The sequence below is a fragment of the Pempheris klunzingeri genome, chromosome 22 (genome assembly GCF_042242105.1).
Source record: "Pempheris klunzingeri isolate RE-2024b chromosome 22, fPemKlu1.hap1, whole genome shotgun sequence".
NCBI lineage: Eukaryota > Metazoa > Chordata > Actinopteri > Acropomatiformes > Pempheridae > Pempheris > Pempheris klunzingeri.
In genome coordinates, this window is record NC_092033.1 from 4,252,180 (window position 1) to 4,270,681 (window position 18,502).

The 18,502-nt window shown below is 40.7% G+C and overlaps 2 protein-coding genes across 3 annotated transcripts in view; one reads left to right on the forward strand and one right to left on the reverse strand.

Moving 5' to 3' along the window:
• cerk (ceramide kinase) overlaps positions 1-2,264 on the reverse strand; it is a 34,916-nt gene extending 32,652 nt beyond the window's left edge. The window contains exon 1 of the mRNA XM_070853816.1: positions 2,053-2,264. Within this exon, the coding sequence (XP_070709917.1) occupies positions 2,053-2,188 (136 nt within the window). The 5' untranslated portion in view covers positions 2,189-2,264. The remainder of the gene's footprint in view (positions 1-2,052) is intronic.
• A 2,413-nt stretch (positions 2,265-4,677) lies between these two features.
• tbc1d22a (TBC1 domain family, member 22a) overlaps positions 4,678-18,502 on the forward strand; it is a 112,737-nt gene continuing 98,912 nt past the window's right edge. For both annotated transcript variants that reach the window (XM_070853764.1, XM_070853763.1), the window contains exons 1-5: positions 4,678-4,862; positions 5,324-5,380; positions 6,833-7,016; positions 7,479-7,728; positions 10,760-10,942. In XM_070853764.1, the coding sequence (XP_070709865.1) occupies positions 4,801-4,862; positions 5,324-5,380; positions 6,833-7,016; positions 7,479-7,728; positions 10,760-10,942 (736 nt within the window). In that variant the 5' untranslated portion in view covers positions 4,678-4,800. The remainder of the gene's footprint in view (positions 4,863-5,323; positions 5,381-6,832; positions 7,017-7,478; positions 7,729-10,759; positions 10,943-18,502) is intronic.

Below are 18,502 nucleotides of genomic sequence, written 5' to 3' on the forward strand. Positions count from 1 at the left end.
GTTATTATAGGGCATTTGATACTACTTTGAGGAAGGTCAATGGCCAGGTTTAAACTGAAGTGTGCCGTGCCAGCTGTAATCGCTCCACTTGATATGGCACAGTAATTGCAGACTGGGAGAACTCATCTAGACGAACAAACATTAGCCTCAGGAGGTTATAAGGACTGCTGGATTAGGTGGAAGTTTTCAGGTGCAAAGGGGCCAGAGTTTGGAGAGCTGCTTGACAACCACAGCTACGGGAGAGAGAATTTAAGTGAGAGACATTCAGCTGGTGCATGCTGGGACACCAACTCACTGTGATCCTAGACTGTGTTGCACCAACTATTCCTTAACATGACTTCTTCTTAGTAACCACTTCATAGTTTTAGACCAGTGATTTACTGATTGGGTTACAGCATTAAAACTTGTTTTAGCTGGTTAAAACCTACTTTAAACAGTTATATACGTGAAATACGTGTTTCAGAGTAAATTGTATTCATGCAGTTTAGAACGAGGAGGAAATATCACATCATGTTAAGTGCAGCGAAAGTCATTTTGTCTGTCTGTCATATTTGTAATTCAAACTATATTGTGTCATTTCTATGATATGTTCTTTAAACCTACAACTATGCAAACACTGGTGACGCACGCGTATGACCAATGCTTACAGGTTGTGTTTGTTTGTCCTCACTGTCGATAGCTTTCTATTTTAGACTGTAATCTTTCCTCCGAGCGTAGAATTTATTCTTTTATCTGAAGAATAAGAAGTTTTTTTTGAATGCCATTTGCAATTGCTGAAGACTATTCCTCTATTCCTCTTTGGTTTGCTTTCCCCCAAAACCCTGTCAAACCAATCATTGATGGGTGACGTAAAAGGCATCAAGAGCGGCGCGGCATCACAGGAAATGTCGTCACCAAGCCCTGAGGAAGTGCGCCAGGCTTTGAAACCAATTAAACATGGTGGCCAAACTGTGTAATTACAACATTAGCATCTGTCACATGATGCCACTGGGCCCAAAAAGTCTTTTTTCTATAAACTCACATTGTAAAAGAGACATCTGCAAATCAGCAGATACATTTTTTTGCGCATCATAACTCCTGTGAAATTACTCGTTTCAAAATCAGAATTTGAGCCATTCAGTCCAGTGACATTTGGAAAGTCTAGAAGAGCCATGTGATTAAATACCTTTATCTCCATTCAAGTTAGCAGAGGGCTAACCAGAAGTTATGCTATGGGCCCCACAATCGGGAGGCATGAACGTCCATGTGAGGAAGATCCAGGCAATTTTATACCCAGGAAATCAACCCTTTTTGACCTCATGCGCCAGTGAGTGACTTTCATAGGAATGAATGTATAAGTCACTGCAGCTTTTAAGTCTTGTCTTGCAGCTTAACTTGACAATAGTTTGTCCCGTAGTGAGGCAACAGTTCCATCTGGGAGTTAGTGTGTGTGATCATTAAGTAACAACTAATTAATTTCATACCCTGTGCTGTTTATTTTCAGAAAATTCTGCCTCCATAAACAAGGTTAGTTGTAATTTCCCAAAATGCAGACATTTTGGAGATTTTCACAAAGCTCACTGGGGCAGAAAAACCACTTTGCATGACTGAGTTAATGAAAGAATGACTGAACCCCCCCCCCGGACATCTTAAATGTGTTTTCTTGTGAGTAACAGCCTCCTGATTAGCTCTGAGTGAAAGCCCCACCTGTGTGAGCTGCTCTTGTCACTGTACAGACCCCAAATACTACATGACCTGACTGCGTGTCTCTGTACATGTGCATGATCCTGATAAGCAGAGTGTGAAGACAGCTGCTTCAGGCTGCTTTTTTTTTTTAACATGTGTAACAATGGTTACCATTTACTGGGGGGAAATACATTCATAAATACAAATAGCAACATTAATTACTGTAAAAAAAAAAATACATCCTTTAGTGTTTTGACGCTTTGTTGTGGTTTAATTAAATTAATTTATTTCTATTTTGCTATTTTTTAACAGGATGAGTTTGTTTGGAATGTGCTTATTAAGTTTTAAGACATTAGACAAAACTAACTGTCAAACTCACTCACTTACCTGTTTCAGAAAAGCTGCTTCGTCTCCTGCTCTCCTCAGTTTCCTTCCACGACAAAACACTGCGATTTAGAGCAACTTCTACCTGTCTGTGCTTCAGGAAAAGCCTCGCAGACAGTAATTTGGCTTCTTTCTCCATAACGTCGCTCGGACGTGTCGTTAGTTATCGCTGTCGGCCGCTGATCCTCATCTCAACTCTGTCACGGCCGCGTAACGAGCCGCGTCGGTGCGTCTGACGCGTGTGGAGACGGTGCGCCGGTTTGGGGCCGAGCGCTCCGGAGGAGAAGGGACTCCAGACGAAGATCGTGTATAAGAAAGATGATCCACTCCGAAGTAAAAAGATTAAACTGGCCTACTTTCCATTCTGTGCTGTCATATAACAAGCATGGAGTGGAAACATGAACAGTGCTGGAGGAGGTATTCAGATCCTTTACTCAGTTAAAGCACTAATACAATAAGTAATGTCCTCAATTCAAAACCTTGCTCCAGTAAAAGTATTTAGATATTTAAAAGTATTTTAAAAAAGTATTTAAAAGTATTTACCACTTGAATTACTACTTGAATTGTATACATCACTTGAAATGTATATAGTTTTTCTTATAGTTTATTACCTGAACCAGTGTTGAAGTCAAAAAGGCAACGCAAGAGTTTCATTGTGTGTTTTTCTCTTTTAGGTTTGTCCTGTTTTTATCTGTAGATATGACAATAAAACGACTGGATTATTGAATCATATATTATTATTACATGTCATTATATAAAAGTTGACTGTGCTATGAATCTGTAAGCATTAACAATAAAAAAAAATCAACCAACACGACCATGGAAATGGTAGTTTCATTGAGTCCTTAAGTATTAGCATGAGGATGTTTATTTATTGATCAGCAGTGAGAGATGCTACTTCATCCAGTGCTTTAATTTCTGTTTAGAAAGGTGACTTTATAAGGCATTTATTATGTTTAAGTACTCTTAACTAAACAACATAATACATCTACAGAAGTAACAAACATTTTCACCATTCACCAATACCTGAAAAGCACATGACCTGTGCAGCACCTGGAAGTAGTGACAGAGTGAGAGCTCTTTCTTTTCAGCCCCTCTGTGTCAGTTCTGTGGAGCAGACTGCATCAGCACATTGGGTGGACACACAATCTCTGTGATTCATGACTCAGAGCAGTTAGGAGCCTCAACACTGATCCAAACTGAAGAACTGAATGAATTGCCTTACCTCTCAGAGCCTTCAGCCTGCGATGGGGCTGTGTTTTAGTGAATTTGTCCTCCACAACATCCTCACCTCTGCTTTTAGCTGAGTGGAAACCGGGCTGATTTTAAAACGATGTAAATAATGTGACAATAAAGATGCTTTATTGTGTCTCTCTCTGTTGTTTTTCTATGTACGTGATGCCATATATTTATATAAATCTACTGTAAATAACAATGTAAATACAAGGCTTGTGTAAATTTCAGTAAAAGTGACCTTGTAACTGCCTCAACATGAAGAGATGAAGGCTTTTTGAATAGTGCATGGGGCTGATAAACTTGCTGAAATGTTTAATAAACATACTGAAAAGTCTGAAAATGCTGAAAAGTCAAATAACATTAAAAGATAAATAACACTGGTGAATAATAATAGAATTTGGCCTATGTGACCAGAGCAGATTAGTGTCCACAAAAAACCTACTTCTTTTATTCAACCATAATTGGAACAGGCTACTGTTTGTCCTGCGTGCCACATCAATTAGCCTGTATCTCTTTTCTCTCCGTGCAACAAAGAACTTATGTTCACATTTGTCAAGTCTTTTTTTGAGTGTTTTACTAAATGAGGATTAACACAAACTGCTCTGTTAATCCTCACTTACAAACAGGAGTCATGTCATCTGCCCTCAGACACAATACTAAAGCAGCTTTATCCGTAAATGTTTTTGTTAAATGAATCAAAAGAAATAAACAAACAAAACATAATGAAAACCTACCTATGTGCTGTGCCTGTTAAAAAAAACCCTCATTGATCATGGTTGGACACAACTACTGACCCCTGCTGTATTGTCTCAAGAGACACACACTTATTAAGTGTGAGTCTCTTTACAACTAAGCCACAGTACTTTTTCTGCCATAACTGCACGTATTCATATTTACATGACGATCTAGCTCATGACCTCAAATAACCCTGATGGTGTGATTGGCTTACTGACGCTTTTTGGTTAGTGACACAGCAATGAAAACCTACAGTCAGTAATAATCCAGAAAAACATCATTTTACGTTCAATACAGACATCATCCTATTCTTTAACAGAAGTGTCTGAATAATAATGTATGGATAAACAATAAGAAACCTTCTAAACAATAAGAAACCTTCCTAAACTATAAATACTTCAGCTTATATTGCAGCTATAACCCACTATAGAAATGCTAATAGGAGATGCTAAGTGTGGTCCTGATGCTGGTGGCCTTGCTTTTGATTGACACTCAGCTTTTATTTATTTTCTGTCAACATTGCAAAGACAGTGGACCGTGACGTCAGCAGCTTCTCACGCCACCTCACGGGGAATCTCACTTCTGATTGGCTCACGGAGAGGAAGCGTCGGTTCAGCCAATCACAGCGGCGCTTGCTTGCCGATTAGGCAGTAACAACATGGCAGCTTTCTGAGTTTTGGAGGAGGGCAACTGGTGTAAATAAACACAAATTTCACGTTGTACACCCAACGACAGCGTTTGCGTGTTTGTGTCTGGGACTGGTTGGACCGTAGAGGGAAAATGTCGAGTGACGGGAATAAAAAACAGTTCTGGAAAAGAAACGCAGCGAAGGTTCCTGGCAGGTGAGTGACGTGTTCCCTCCTGTTGGCTAGCTTAGCATAGCTAGTCTCACTCAAGTGACGCCGCACTGTTGAGCCTCAAACGCAAGTTTTACTCTCACTCACGGCCCCGAGGTGTACACACAAAGTTAGCGAATTTCGCCTTCTTGTAACGTACCCATGTCTGTGGTAAATTAGCCTCACAGGTAGAGTTTACACCTCTCAGCTGTTAGCCGGCTAGGAGCTACGTTGCTAACAGCGGCTAATCGCAGTCACAGAGTTGTAACTAATGATAACAGCAACCTGAGAATATTACGGAACAGCGATGGTCTTACAACAAATTAAAGTGGCTCTCATCATACTTAATCGCAGAGTTATACTGGTAATCGCTATTATTTGAGGTAATAAGACTCTAATATGACTAGCTTGACAGCCAGTTGTGAATTAGCTCATTCATTTACATTCTCTCCTGTTCACTTCCTCAGCATTCAGCATGTGTATGGTGCACAACATCCACCTTTCGACCCGCTCCTCCATGCTAAGTAAGTTAAATGTACTGTCATAGTATGTAAAGGATCTCATCTGATCTGGTTGGAGTAGTTTTGACAAGTGTTTGCTTATTTAACATAAGTTTATGCTCTGCAGTTGCTAAACTACACGAAACCCCAGCTGAAGTTGACATTCACTCAGGAGTTCATTCAATGGTTTGGTGTTTTTGTAGTTTTCTCCCATCTCAGTCCACCATGAGTGTCTGTTGTGGGAGACTATTTGGCATTTAAGCAACCTAGAGGGTAGCAACTCACTGTGCTGTAAATCATGCAATACTTTCAGCCATATCTCAACCAGGAAGCATTTGTTTGGCCTTTTAACAGGTGACGAAGGCATAAACTGTGACACCGTGGCCATAATGACAACATGCTTAAATGTTTGTCAGGTTTTTTTTTCTTTTAATTTATTTAAAAAGCTTGTAATGTTGCCCAGCACAAACAGATTTATGTCACATAATCTGAAGATCTCAAAATTCAAATGGACGTTAAGTATCATTATTTCAGACTACAGTACACCTACCTGCACATGTCTGGTCTGTGAGAAAATATGTGAATGAAATGAATGTTTGATTGAATCAATGATTAATAGGTAAAAGAGTGGATTTAACAGTAAATATTCAAGTTCAGCTAAAAAAAGAAGAAAAGCTGTCTTGAAATGTAAAGTGTGTGGCTGAACCGTAGTCATTTAGAAAATATGATCTCATTTTACACACACATAGAACAGCTCATTAATAATCCTTGAATTTCCTCTGAGTGATTTTTGATTAAATAGATTTCCACAGAGGGTTGAATTTAATTTGCTTGTTTTTGTCAAAGTGTGTATTCAGACTCTCTCTTCTCTTCTAAGTTATGATTTCAGTACGCTAATATGGACACGTCTTTCTTTCAGTGCACCTTCTTCCTCTTTACCCCCTCCCCCCTCCACCCACCTTAATTTTTTCTGCATTGCATGATAAAATGGGAAGTTTGATTGAATTCGCTTTTTCTGTTGCATTTCATGTTCAGTCTTGTTTGGTGTTAGAGACCTGCTTTTGAATCAAGTGTTTTAAGATTAGGAGTTAGAGGTGGTGACACACACCTAAGTTATGTGTTTTTTTGAGTGTTTGGTGTTATTACTGGTAATTCTTTTAAAATCCAATGTGAGTGTGTAAAATGTGAATATTTTACTGGCTTTGTTGCGAAGCTATTCTCTTCTTTTCAAAGATCCAGCGTTCTTTTATTTCTTTGCACACCTATCAGCGTCATAATGATTCCCTTTTCCCCTTATCCTCACTGTGGTATTTACCTTATCTCCTTTTCTCTCTTTTCCTGCCTGTCGGCCACTTCTGTTTTTCCCCATTTCCCACAACCCACCCCTTCTTCCTTTCACCTTTTCTCTCAATTTCTTTAATCTTATCCTCTCTCCCTTATCTTACTTGTTTTCTTGGCCCCGTCTTTGTTCTCTAGCCTGATAAAAGCAGGTAACAAACCTCCTCCGGCCACGCCAGGCAAGCCCAAAAAGGCCACCACCTTCCAGGAGTTTGAGAGCATCACAAGCGATGCCTGGGATGTGGGGGATGATGATGACGAGTTGCTGGCCATGGCTGCACAGAACCTTAATATCGAAGTGGTCATGGAGACAGCCAACAAGGTGAGCGACCAGATGCTCTGGCTTGATGTAAAACAATTAAGCCTGATGGAAATGTTTCTACCACATAATTGAATGACAGGTGCCCTACCCATTATAATAGGAGAGTTGTGGAGTCATTTTAGTCTATTTCAGTCCAGCATTGTCATGTAATTCACCAGCTTCTATTGTGCTTTCCTAATCACAAACACTTGCTAAAAAAATTTTTTTTCCTACAAAATACCATTCAAAGGTTTTTGGGTGGATTGAAGTGAATTTTAGATGACTAAACGTACTGTGTTTATTTTCTGTCTGACTGTAAAGGTGTATACCAAAAGACTTTTGGAATGGTTACATATTTAGCATAAATGTTTCAATGTTCATTTATCTTGAGGAATAGCTGTAATATATACACAGAATCTCAAGTTCTGTCTGTTTTTATCAACAAAACCAGTGACACACTTTGCCTTTCTGTCAACTGAACAGGTGATTGAAAATCACAGCAAGCAGCAGGAGAGACAGAGGCAGGATGACACATCAGAGCTGGAGCAGAGAGAAGAGGACACACAGGAGGAAGTGGCAGAGGACGAGGAGGAGGATGAGGAAGATGAGGACGACAGGGTGGGGGAAGGAGACTTAACCAGCCCAGAGGTGTCGTTTGCCTCCCAGAGCAGCCCTTATACTGATGGCCGCCTAGTGAAGTCCCACAGCGAAGCTCCAATTGGGTCACCTAAAGGTTAGTGGGCACCATTTCTCAGTGTCTAAAAAGTTTTCTGGCTCCTCTGCATACTAAAAGCTAGACCGACTTTACTTTTAGCGCGCGAGTGTTGTGGGATATTTTAAAAAGTCACACTCAAACCCCTCTATAACTGAGAAACAGCTCTCAACAATTGCACCATACCTGGCAACAAGTTTTACTCGAGTCTGGACTTAAGTTTGTTATTAGTCTGTTCTGTTTGGGTATGCATGTTCTTACATGATTTTATTTTAGCGTGCTCGACCAACATATCCTGTATAGATAAGGCTTAGATATTAAAGAAAAATAAAAGTAACACTGCAAATGCAACCATATCAACTTTGAATGCTATCCAATAAATAGAATAATATAGATAAACACGTTCAGGATTTTAGCAATTCATTCACTTTTACAAGGTCACAATTTTCATCATCATTTTTTTTAATTTACTATGAACTAACAGCTGCTTGTGGCACCACATGCAGATATTTGGCAGATGTTATCATGCTATGGAGCTGTTTTACTGATAGACTGCCAATACTATGCTTTGACTGGACCTGTTTGTGCCCTACACAGAGTGTACAGTGCTCAGCGTTGACACAGTTCCAAACATGCAAAGACCAAATCCTTCATAACAATCACATGCAGACTTTTGCTGAAAGGTAGTAGGAAGTGTTACTGTTAAGTGATACTTATTTATAGATATGGGTGGGTAGTTATGTAAGTCTACCCTGTTATCTTCCTCATAATCAAAATAAAAACACAGCAGGAGAAAGAATATGCTCTTATAAAGACCAGTTTTTCATAATAAGGCATCTGTTTCAGCCCCTTCCTCGTCTCTTCACTCCTTCTCCGTACCTTTGTTTCCCCTGAGCACATTGTTTTTACAATGTAGTATGCAGCAGCTGCTCTGTGTCAGCTCCTGTGGTTGCCGTGTCACTATGGAAGACCTCCTCTAAATGTCAATTTTTTTTTAAACTTAAAACCTGGCATAGCCACAGTCTATGACAGTACAGAATCTCTTTTAATCAATTCTATCCTCTTCCCTGTAAACACATAGAAGAGGAAAGTTGTGAAGCGGTGGCTCTACTGTTGCTTTACAGATTGTAACATCAGCAGGGATGGAAGCAGATGCTTTACATCATGAACGCCTGGCTGACTGTTGTCCTGTCTGGCAGGTCATCTGCCCGTCTGCTTGTTCGTCTGCCAATTTGTCTGTTACTGTGTTTAGATACAGATAACATAAGTAGCCCGTTGCCTTCAGGCGATTCCCCTTATCTCCTCAGAGAAGAGAACACTGCACTGCCATGTCATGTACAGGGACATGCATGTCTTAGAAAGCATGGTGAAAAAACACTGAAGCTTATACACAGACCTTAACACATGTACACTCACTGTACTTGGCAGGTGGGTAAACAAGATGACACGCACAGATACGTAAAGGCTGACTGCCGGTTTGGTATGTCTCATCACTTTGGAGATTCTCCTCTTCTCTCCTCTTCTCTTCTCTTCTCTTCTCTTCTCTTCTCTTCTCTTCTCTTCTCTTCTCTTCTCTTCTCTTCTCTTCTCTTCTCTTCTGTGTGCAAGATGACAGGAAGAGGTGACGCATGATGACGTGAACACATTCACCCCAGTCTAATTAGATAATGGCACACAACATGGCTTTCATTAGTGAGGCCCAGACTCTCCTATGTATACTGTACACTATACAGTATATACTCAGTCTTGGCACTGACCATTACCTTGCTGCTTAGAAAGCAAGACACACACACTCCCGCAGAGAAGTTGGCGGCCATTGGTCTCTCTGAAGCCTCTGTTGTCCTTTGATTTTTCCAGCAATAATACACTCTGCTGTTGTGTGTAGTAGGGGTTGAGGGGAATTATTCTCTATTTGTGTCCTTTCCTTTATGTATATAGTAATTGATGCAGTACACTGTGACTGACAAGTAAATATTACAAACTGCCTCTAACTTGGCCTTTTTCTTTTATGGCCCTTTAAAAGTTAAAAGTCATTAAATGAACTATAAAAAGGGCTTATTGTTAAAATCATTCAAAATGTTCCACTTCAAAGAAGCTCCTGCCAGCACTGATAATCTTCTTTAATTTTTGTAAGTGCAAATAAAGCAGTTGAGAACAGATTTGTGGCTTTTTATTTGTTCTTGTAAAACCTGAAAAGGTTATTAAAATAGGCTTCAATCCAGTTTTCCTAATTGCCACGGAGCGTTTGTGTGACTCTACACGTAGTAGATGTGTCATGGTTTGCTCCAGCACTGAGAAATGTTGGCAGCACTGTTCACAGACATCTTTATGAACATTTGCTTAGTGCTCAGTGTGACAGAGGAAGCAACTCTCCCCACACTGAAGTCCTGATCTCACCAGCTTGTTCAGAACTTGTCAGTGTGATGCCACTTTCATTCTGTGTGACTCTGATGTGTTTTTTTTTTTTTGAGCACATCTGGGGGAACATGTGGCCTGCACCAAACTGAATTAATGTGCTTGTCTGATCGTTAGAAAGGCTTCACAGGTCAATCAGAGATTTTGCAACAACTACAACTGCTGCTGATTCTGGTAGCTCATTGTAAAACAAGCCACTAACAGTAACTACATTCATCGTCACCTTGCTTGGAACCATAAAAAGTCATGTTTGTTGCTAAATTTAGGTAATTATGATGTGATGTAATTATTAATGGTCACTGACACATTCCTACTCTTAAGTAAGTGGCATTTAGCTCAAAGCTCTGCTGTGTCTCAGAACTGCTATAGTGGCTGTAGACCTTCAATTTTATTTTGCTGGCCTTTACAAAACAGTGTAAAACAGCACTTTTTAAAATAGCAAATTACAGAAAAGCATCAGTTTCTAAAATTGCATGGTTTGCAATGTAGTTACAGGTGTTGAGTTTTGCAAAAACGCTATGGACCATCAACATGACCACAAGGTGCTGTGTGCAGCATCTGAAAGCCCCTCATTTGGTGTGTGTGTGTTTGTTTATGTAACCCTTTGCCCTGTCTCAACTCTTTATCCTCCCTCCAGATGCAGCAGGTGAGCGTGCAGCCCTCCACAGACAACGGTCTCTGCCCCACCGGCCGCCTGTCATCCCACTCGTGGCTCGCATGGCTGATCAGAACACATCTGGCACCCCGGCCATGACCGAGAGGGAAGCGTCTCGTCTGGACAAGTTCAAACAGTTGTTAGCTGGGCCCAACACAGATCTGGGTAAGGGATCGTCATCCAAAAGCCTCCACTTATCTGTCAGTGTGTGTTACAGTGTTGCACAGTTCTCTGTTGTCTGTCTTGCTCTACATTTCTCTGCTTTTCTCTACTTTTTTCTTTTTGTTCTCTGAGCTCTTTCACTTTTTCATTTCCTTGCACTCTTTTGCTTCTCACTCTTAGTTTGCTCGTTCTGTCTGCCAGCTGTGCTGCGCTTTTAACGATGCTGTGAGTGGGAAAGTCATCCAGCCATCTGGACATGCAGATTACAAGGGAAAAAATACCACCAACAACAAAAGCAAATGACAGGCCTTTGTTCTAACCAAACGACAGGCCTTTATTGTTTTTCCAGCCCCAGAGACTTTGTTTTGCTACCACTGCCACCCCACTGGCCATGAAGTCCTTGCAGATCTCCCTCTTTACAGTTGACTTTGTGTCCTCTGAAACTAAGTTTTGGCAACTTGTTGACAAGTGTGTTAACTACATTAAAGTGGTTACCTGTCCAAGTGTATCGGTGCGACATTCAGAACATTAGTATAGCATTAAACTAAAGATACAGTGAACTAATGGTAACCTGAGCAGAAAATGAAGTCATAGTTATAATATGAGCTTCTCTGTCCTTTGTTCTGGTGGACATGGCCGCTGCGTGTGCATGTTGGTGCGTGTGAGTCCATGAATCATTCAGTTAATGAACCCTTAGCACAGAGAAACTGACCCAAAAAAATTCGTCAGAGCCGCTGCCCAGAGACAGACTTGTGTAAGGGACTGAGCTAACACAGTAGCATGAACGCTAAGGGGGGTTGTCAGTGGTTGTGGACATAATTAACAAAAATAAATGAGCAGCAGCGGGGGGGAGGGGGAGGGATGAGGCGCACATTTGATTTGGTCTGAGATGATGAGATATCGTAGAGAGAACCTTTAAGCTCCAGCCAGCGACCAACATATAACTTAAAAACCAACTTAAAAACAGAATGCTTGCTTGTAAAGAGAGTAGCTGCCATGAATCAAAAGACTTTTTATATGGTGTTGCACTGAATGAAGTTGTCAAAGCAATGATTTTGAAAAGTCTAAAGAATTTTCACATTTCACAGCTGCATCTGAAGTTACATTCAGCTCTGGGGGAGCAGGGTTTGAAGAGACGATCATTCTGATGGAGCAGGGTTTGAAGAGACGATCAGTCTGATGTAGCCTAACATAATGGTTTTTATTTAGACGGTTGGTAAATTTGTGATAATAGTAAGTCTTTTGAAACATTGTAAATAATAGAAATACAGAATAGGTCGATGCAAGATGCAGCATATGTGGTTGAATATTTTCTTCCATGAACTCACAGCGCACATCATTATCTCATCAAAATCTATCGCAGTCTTTTCATACCAGTCCAGGGCCTTGCTGAGTTCACAGGATTTGTGCATGCTGTGAACATTTGTTACCGAAGGAGAAATACTGCTTTAAGTTGAACTTAGAAGTCTGTTTCTCTGACCTTAGTTAGTTTTGATAAAAGCACAGAGACTGACTGAAAAAATATTGTATGGACTGTTTGAGGAGGATGCTGTTGAAAGCCCTCTTGGGTTCAAATTCATTCTTTCTTAACATGAAGGTTGTACATCTGTTGCCCTTGACTGTTTTGGATTTATGCTACACTGTGTGTGTATATGTGTGTGTTGAGTGTTCCTGTCAGGGGGAGAAGGGCAGCATGAAGTGAGACCTGGAGAGAGAGAACTGAAAAATTCTGGTGCTTGTATAGAGAATAAGATATGTGCTTCCCTGTATATCCTGAATATGCTAAATACAAAAAGAGTGTGTCAGAGATATTTCAGTGCGGAAATGACACCGTTTAAATACCGTAGCCTTCATTCTCAAACGGTGCCTGTGGTCTTAATTTACCGCAACTGAAGAGGCTACCAGGCATTAACTTGAGACGGGCTATTATCAGAAACAACTCATATTTTAGCAAGAATCTACACAATTTTCTAATCCGCTCTGTTGCTGCTATTTGCTGTAAATGCAAAGTGGACACGTTCTCCATCTGTTTTACATTATAAGCTGTACAGTGTTTCAGAAGCCATAATACGGCTACTGGAAGGCTTTTACTTTGAGTTATTTTTAGTGCAAACCGACTGATAGTGGATTTTTAAAGCACATATTGACACAAATATTTGAGAGTTTAAAAGCTGGTAACAATATAGCAGCATAAACATTACATTTGGTTATTAAAATTAAATAATTAACTTGTCTTTTTGGTGAAGACATTATGTAGCTATGATGAAAAGGACCTCAAACATATCTGCATGTCTCTACTGACATTTCTTAAGACTGATAGCTGACATGCTAAATATGTCAATACTGATATAATTGCATTAGGCCTGAGCTAATATTGGACCATTTATTGGTCACACTCTAATTTGCAGAAAGTGTCAAGAGGCCCAAAATTCCCTCAGATGATCGTCCGTACATTTGTTGTATTATTAATGATTAATTATCATTTGCATCGCTGCGGATCGATTATCTAGACCAGACTGACCTGTTTTCTGTCAGCAGACATGGCTGATTGGTTTAAAATTTGAATAATGTGTGCGAGTTTGCACCCCTTGGTGCCACTGATTTGGCTGCCACTCTGAGGTACACACACAAGGAGCACTGGCGAAGATCCTAAAATGTAAATGCTGGATTTCATTAAGTTTGAATGGCCTTAGTCAGCACAGTGCCTCACCTCCATGTGGGCTCCCCCTTGAAAACTTTGTGAACAAAACAAACTGGTACAGAGTCGTCAGCGTTAGTCAGCGGTGGTCTGCTCGGGCAGAGTGTATCCTGTACATCAGCAGACTGTCTTGAGATGTCAGCCCCCATTAGGGCCTGCCAGGCATCACAAGCCGGCTGTCTAAATTTAGTTTAGTCTCTGCGCCATGATTAGATAGCCCAGAACGGGTGAGCCATGCTGCCGGCTGCTGGCAGCATGAAAGATGAACTTCATTCACGGGACATAATTAAGTGAAGGATTGGGGGAGAGGGGTGATGAGGGGTGATGGGGGAAGGGAGTGGGATAGGGGCAGATAAGATAAGATAAGATGAAACTTTAATGATCCCCATGGGGAAATTGGGTCAGTGCAGCAGCAAAGAATGGGATATAGATGAGAATACAAAGAGAAAAAAATTAAATCGCCACCATCTAAAGGAATTTTGAGCTTACTGCAAAGAATATATCCTGGGAAAAAAAAGTAAATAATATTTTTTCCTTGCAGCAATGACTCATTTTTAGACCTTGGTTTAAAAGTTTAAAAGTTGTTCTGTTAACATTTACATATACACACAGATTGCTGCAGTTTTTACATAGAAGGGAGGTGACAAGATGGATTACTCTCCTTGTCCTTAAAGCAGAGGTCATTGTCGCCACGTACTGTCTGTGACACATTTCCACTCAGATTCCCACACATACCAGTGGACCCTGTCAGCCGGCGTGGCGCCCCCTCGTGTAAAAGAGAAACTCGACCGACTGTCCTTGAGCTCGAAGGAAGAGGGTAGAGGGGTAGGGGGGGCTGGGATGATCCATAGGTTGGTCCCTAACTTGAATGGTGTAATTAATTGCAGGGGCAGCAATGTTTTTGGGCCAAGCCCCCCGACATGTCAGGGCTGCCCGTCTCTGGAGTCCACAGGTGTGCTCGTCTCCGTCTGAACGTGCTGGTCAGCGTGTGAATGTGTGTGGTTTTCTAAAATGATTCACTTAGCCCGTAACCTAACATTAGAGGCCACTCTGCTTTGTCTTTAAGCCTAATGAGTCTTGTTAGAGGGTGCAGCAGAGTGCACTGGGCAGCGTGAAGTTATACTCCTCATGCTGTTAGTGGAGTTGAACTGAATGAGTTAAAGGTGCCTTCATGATCTCCATTGTGTTCACAGCGTTATCATGCCCATCAGTTTGTCTCTCCCGCTCTCCTCACCCCCCTTCCACCCCCAGTTTCTCCCTCTCCATTGAGCCTTGCGACAGGTTGTGACAGCAGTCTGTTTAGCATGTAAGGTCGCGCTGAAGGTGATGACCTGTGCGTGTGTAAGACTACTGTGATTGATGTCAGGTTGATCTCAGCTAATTATTCCTGATGTCCTGAGGCGAGCCTGTCTGTTGAATGAACCTGAACACAGCACTGCTGAATGCTGGGGAAAAAATACCCCCCAAAAAAGCCTTTACTTCTTTTTAAAGCAACTCTTAACCACAGCTGCAGTAATTGTAGAAAGATGAAATATTTCACATGAGCCAGACTGCAGAAATATGATTGAATATTTAGCCAATTACTAGACTTTCCAGCAATAACTACAACTCAGCCCAATCCAGAACCGCTCTTATGAGCCTAGATCAAAACAAATCACACCTTGATGAATCAATTTTTCTAGCAAATCACAAAAATACTCCTCAGTGAGCTTACTGATGAATCAGGAACTATCGGGCTGGGGTTTGCAGGGCTGACCATCACAGACTGTTTTATCTCCAACCCCACAGCAGCTACAACTTGTACATCGCTTAATTTACAAAACAAGAAAGTACTTCAATATCCATATCAGGACGAGGGGTGGACATTTCTTCTTGTTGATTAACACTTAAAGAGAGAGAGACAAGATAACAAAAAGAAAATGATCCGTGCTACCTAACAGTAAATGGAAAGAACAAAGGAATTAATCAGTGTTGTCTCCTCATGTGACCCCCGTCATTTTTAAATCGGTCATCAGTCTAGAAATGGTAAAAGATTTTGTTTAGTTCTGTAGTTTCTGGAAATTTTTGTTCAGAAAGGGCTATTAGCTGTTGATTAGCGATCAGTAAACAGTCCATGTCATTTTCACTGCTTGCCAACAAGGAGGGGAAACAAAATGCACAGCTAGTTGGCCTGACATATTTTCTGGAGCCTGTAATGGTTTTCAGCTACTAAACACAACTTATTATTTTTCTGCCAGCTCTGTTGAAAATCCAGGATGAGGAAGTGTTTGTGTACATGGTTGATTTTATGTGTGTGTTTTGTAACTGTCGTAATGTTTTTTTTTCCCCCCTCAAACTGTGTTTAGTGGTGTATATTCTCTGTGAGCCACTCATTCTATGATGTTCTGTAAGTCACAATGCCAGATTTTACAGACTTTCTGCATATCCTTTTCTTTTTAATCGATTTTCAAGACCAAGAGCTGGCATCTGACATCAAGCAGTTAGCTGGATGGCAGAAATACTGCTGTTGCTATGGCAATGGTCCTTTTCCCCTCATCTCCTTCCTGGCAATTTATACTTATTCTATCTTTTACTTCCCTTTTCATCAGTTCCTTTCCTTCTTTGTTTCCCTTTCTGTTCTTCTTCTCCTGCTTCGAACTGTTTGTGTGGTCATTATATGAAGCAGAGTCCACCTCACATGCACTCCCACACATGTTCCTAAACACATACTGAACATCTGTGGGCTGCAAACATAATAACATTCAAGAACATACAAGAACACAACTGCTAACTATTAATATGAAGCAGAAAACACAGCAAATAACTGCCCACAGAATTACATGCACTCACTTCCTCTCAGTGCCTTGCTGTGTGTCGGTGTGTCTCTACCCTCTGTTGGGGGTGCTGCAGCTCTTTGTTACACCTCCACTGCTACAGTCCACTTCTCCCCAAATACCACCAGCCTCACTGCAGCAGCTATGGTTAGGAGGCCTGCTACTTTCTGCCACAGTAGCTAGCTCTCCACTCTGTAGTGCTCCAATCTGCAATCCTGTTACACAGCAGCCACCATATGAAAGACTTACCATCAGTGCTGTTTGCAAAGTTAATAGCCGCCATCAAAGCGGGAAGTGGCGATGTAATTCAATTTAACTCAGTCTTAATGCCTCATTTGAAAGCACTGTCCATGTGTGACAATTTCAGAGGTGTGTGTCACAGGCTTGGGAAGTGTAGAGGAAGAGATAATGCACCATTAGACTGTCTTCGTTGGTAAATCTCTGGGAAATATGGCAACTTTACAGAGAGAAGGTTTCTTTTATTCAAAACATCAGTAGTCCCCATCTTCTGATGGAGAGCAGAGAGAAAGGAAAAAAATGCACTGTACTTGTTTTCTGTATAAGTGTCCTATTCTTAGAAAGTGGATACTGTGAGAAATGTTAAATCTTGAAGTCACAGCAATTTGTTATTTTCCCTTTTTTCAGCTTTAAAATTGTGCTCTCCTGCTTGTTCGTTGCATGGTAACTGCACTAACACTCTGTGGTATTTATATGTATGTTATGTGTGTATGACTGTTCATGTGTGTGTGCTGCCTCCTAGCATATCCCCAGGCAAAACACCTGACTTAATAAGGTTGGGCCAACCTCCAGCTGTCTCCTGCGTCAGTAGCCTCCCAGATTGTCTGGCTTAGTTTATTTAAATGTTACACGGTGGTCTTCCGTGTGAATTTTTCATCTTTTTTTTTTTTTCCAGGAGAAGCTTGACTGAACACACTTCAACCCTCACATTTCACACCTGTTCTTCGCTGGGCACTGGGACGTGCTGCTTTATGGGCAGTGGAAGACATATTGTGTCCACTGGCAACAGTTTCAGTTTAATTCTGCACTTCATTATCTATATTTAGTGATTCACTTAATAGGGTTCTTGAGATGAATAATGCCTCCATATGACGGCCTGACTAGACGTAGCTATTCTAAGTTTATGTATTAGTAATATTACACCCTTATGTCCCAGGTTTTGCTTTCTTCTGTTTTCTTATGGCTAAACACAAAGTTAATTATTTCAAACTGATCAGCGATGGAAGCTTTAACTTCTGTGATGGTAAGCTTATCTAAAAAACCAGACATATAAAATGGCTCATATCAAGCTACAGAATTGATTTCAGCCGACTCAAAACCAACAAATCATAAGCCGGTGAAATATCCATTCTAGTTTTCTTGAAGTCCAAAGTGACCTCCTCATACTGCCTAAAGCCCAAGAATATTCAATTACTCACAGACACAAAGACCAGTGTGGTTTTACTTAAAACATTATTTAGATAATTAACCAGTAACAAAAGATAGTTAAATCGACTAATTGATCAGTCAACTTGTTTCAGCCTCTCAGTCCTGTATAGGCTGTTTAGGTGAGGAGATGACATAAACTTTTGTAGAAAAGAAAAAAGTTAATACATACGTTACTTTCCATAATAACTTTGGTTAGAAATTCTTAACCTATATTTGTTAGATGAGAAGCGTGTGTGTGTGTGTGCGTGTGTGTGTGTGTGTGTCTTGCATGATTAGGCCTGGATTTCTCAATGACAGAATAATTTTTTGTCAGGAATGTGTTGCATTGTGGGAAACAGGTTTCAGACTTTCTCTTGCAGTCCTCCTATTAGCATTACTGCTTTCACTACCAGTTGCACTGTGGTTCAGCTCATTATCCCGGTCTGCACTGGTTTCATTTAGCATATTAATGAGTTGTTTTTTAAGAGTAGCTGAGATGTGGTCCCTCCAATATAACCAGTACCTGGAAAACATAACTGAAAATCAAGTGTCACCAGGTCAGATATTTTGGACCTATTTTCGTCTAAATCAGTTAAAGGCAAGGCAAGCTTCAGGGAATTGACTATA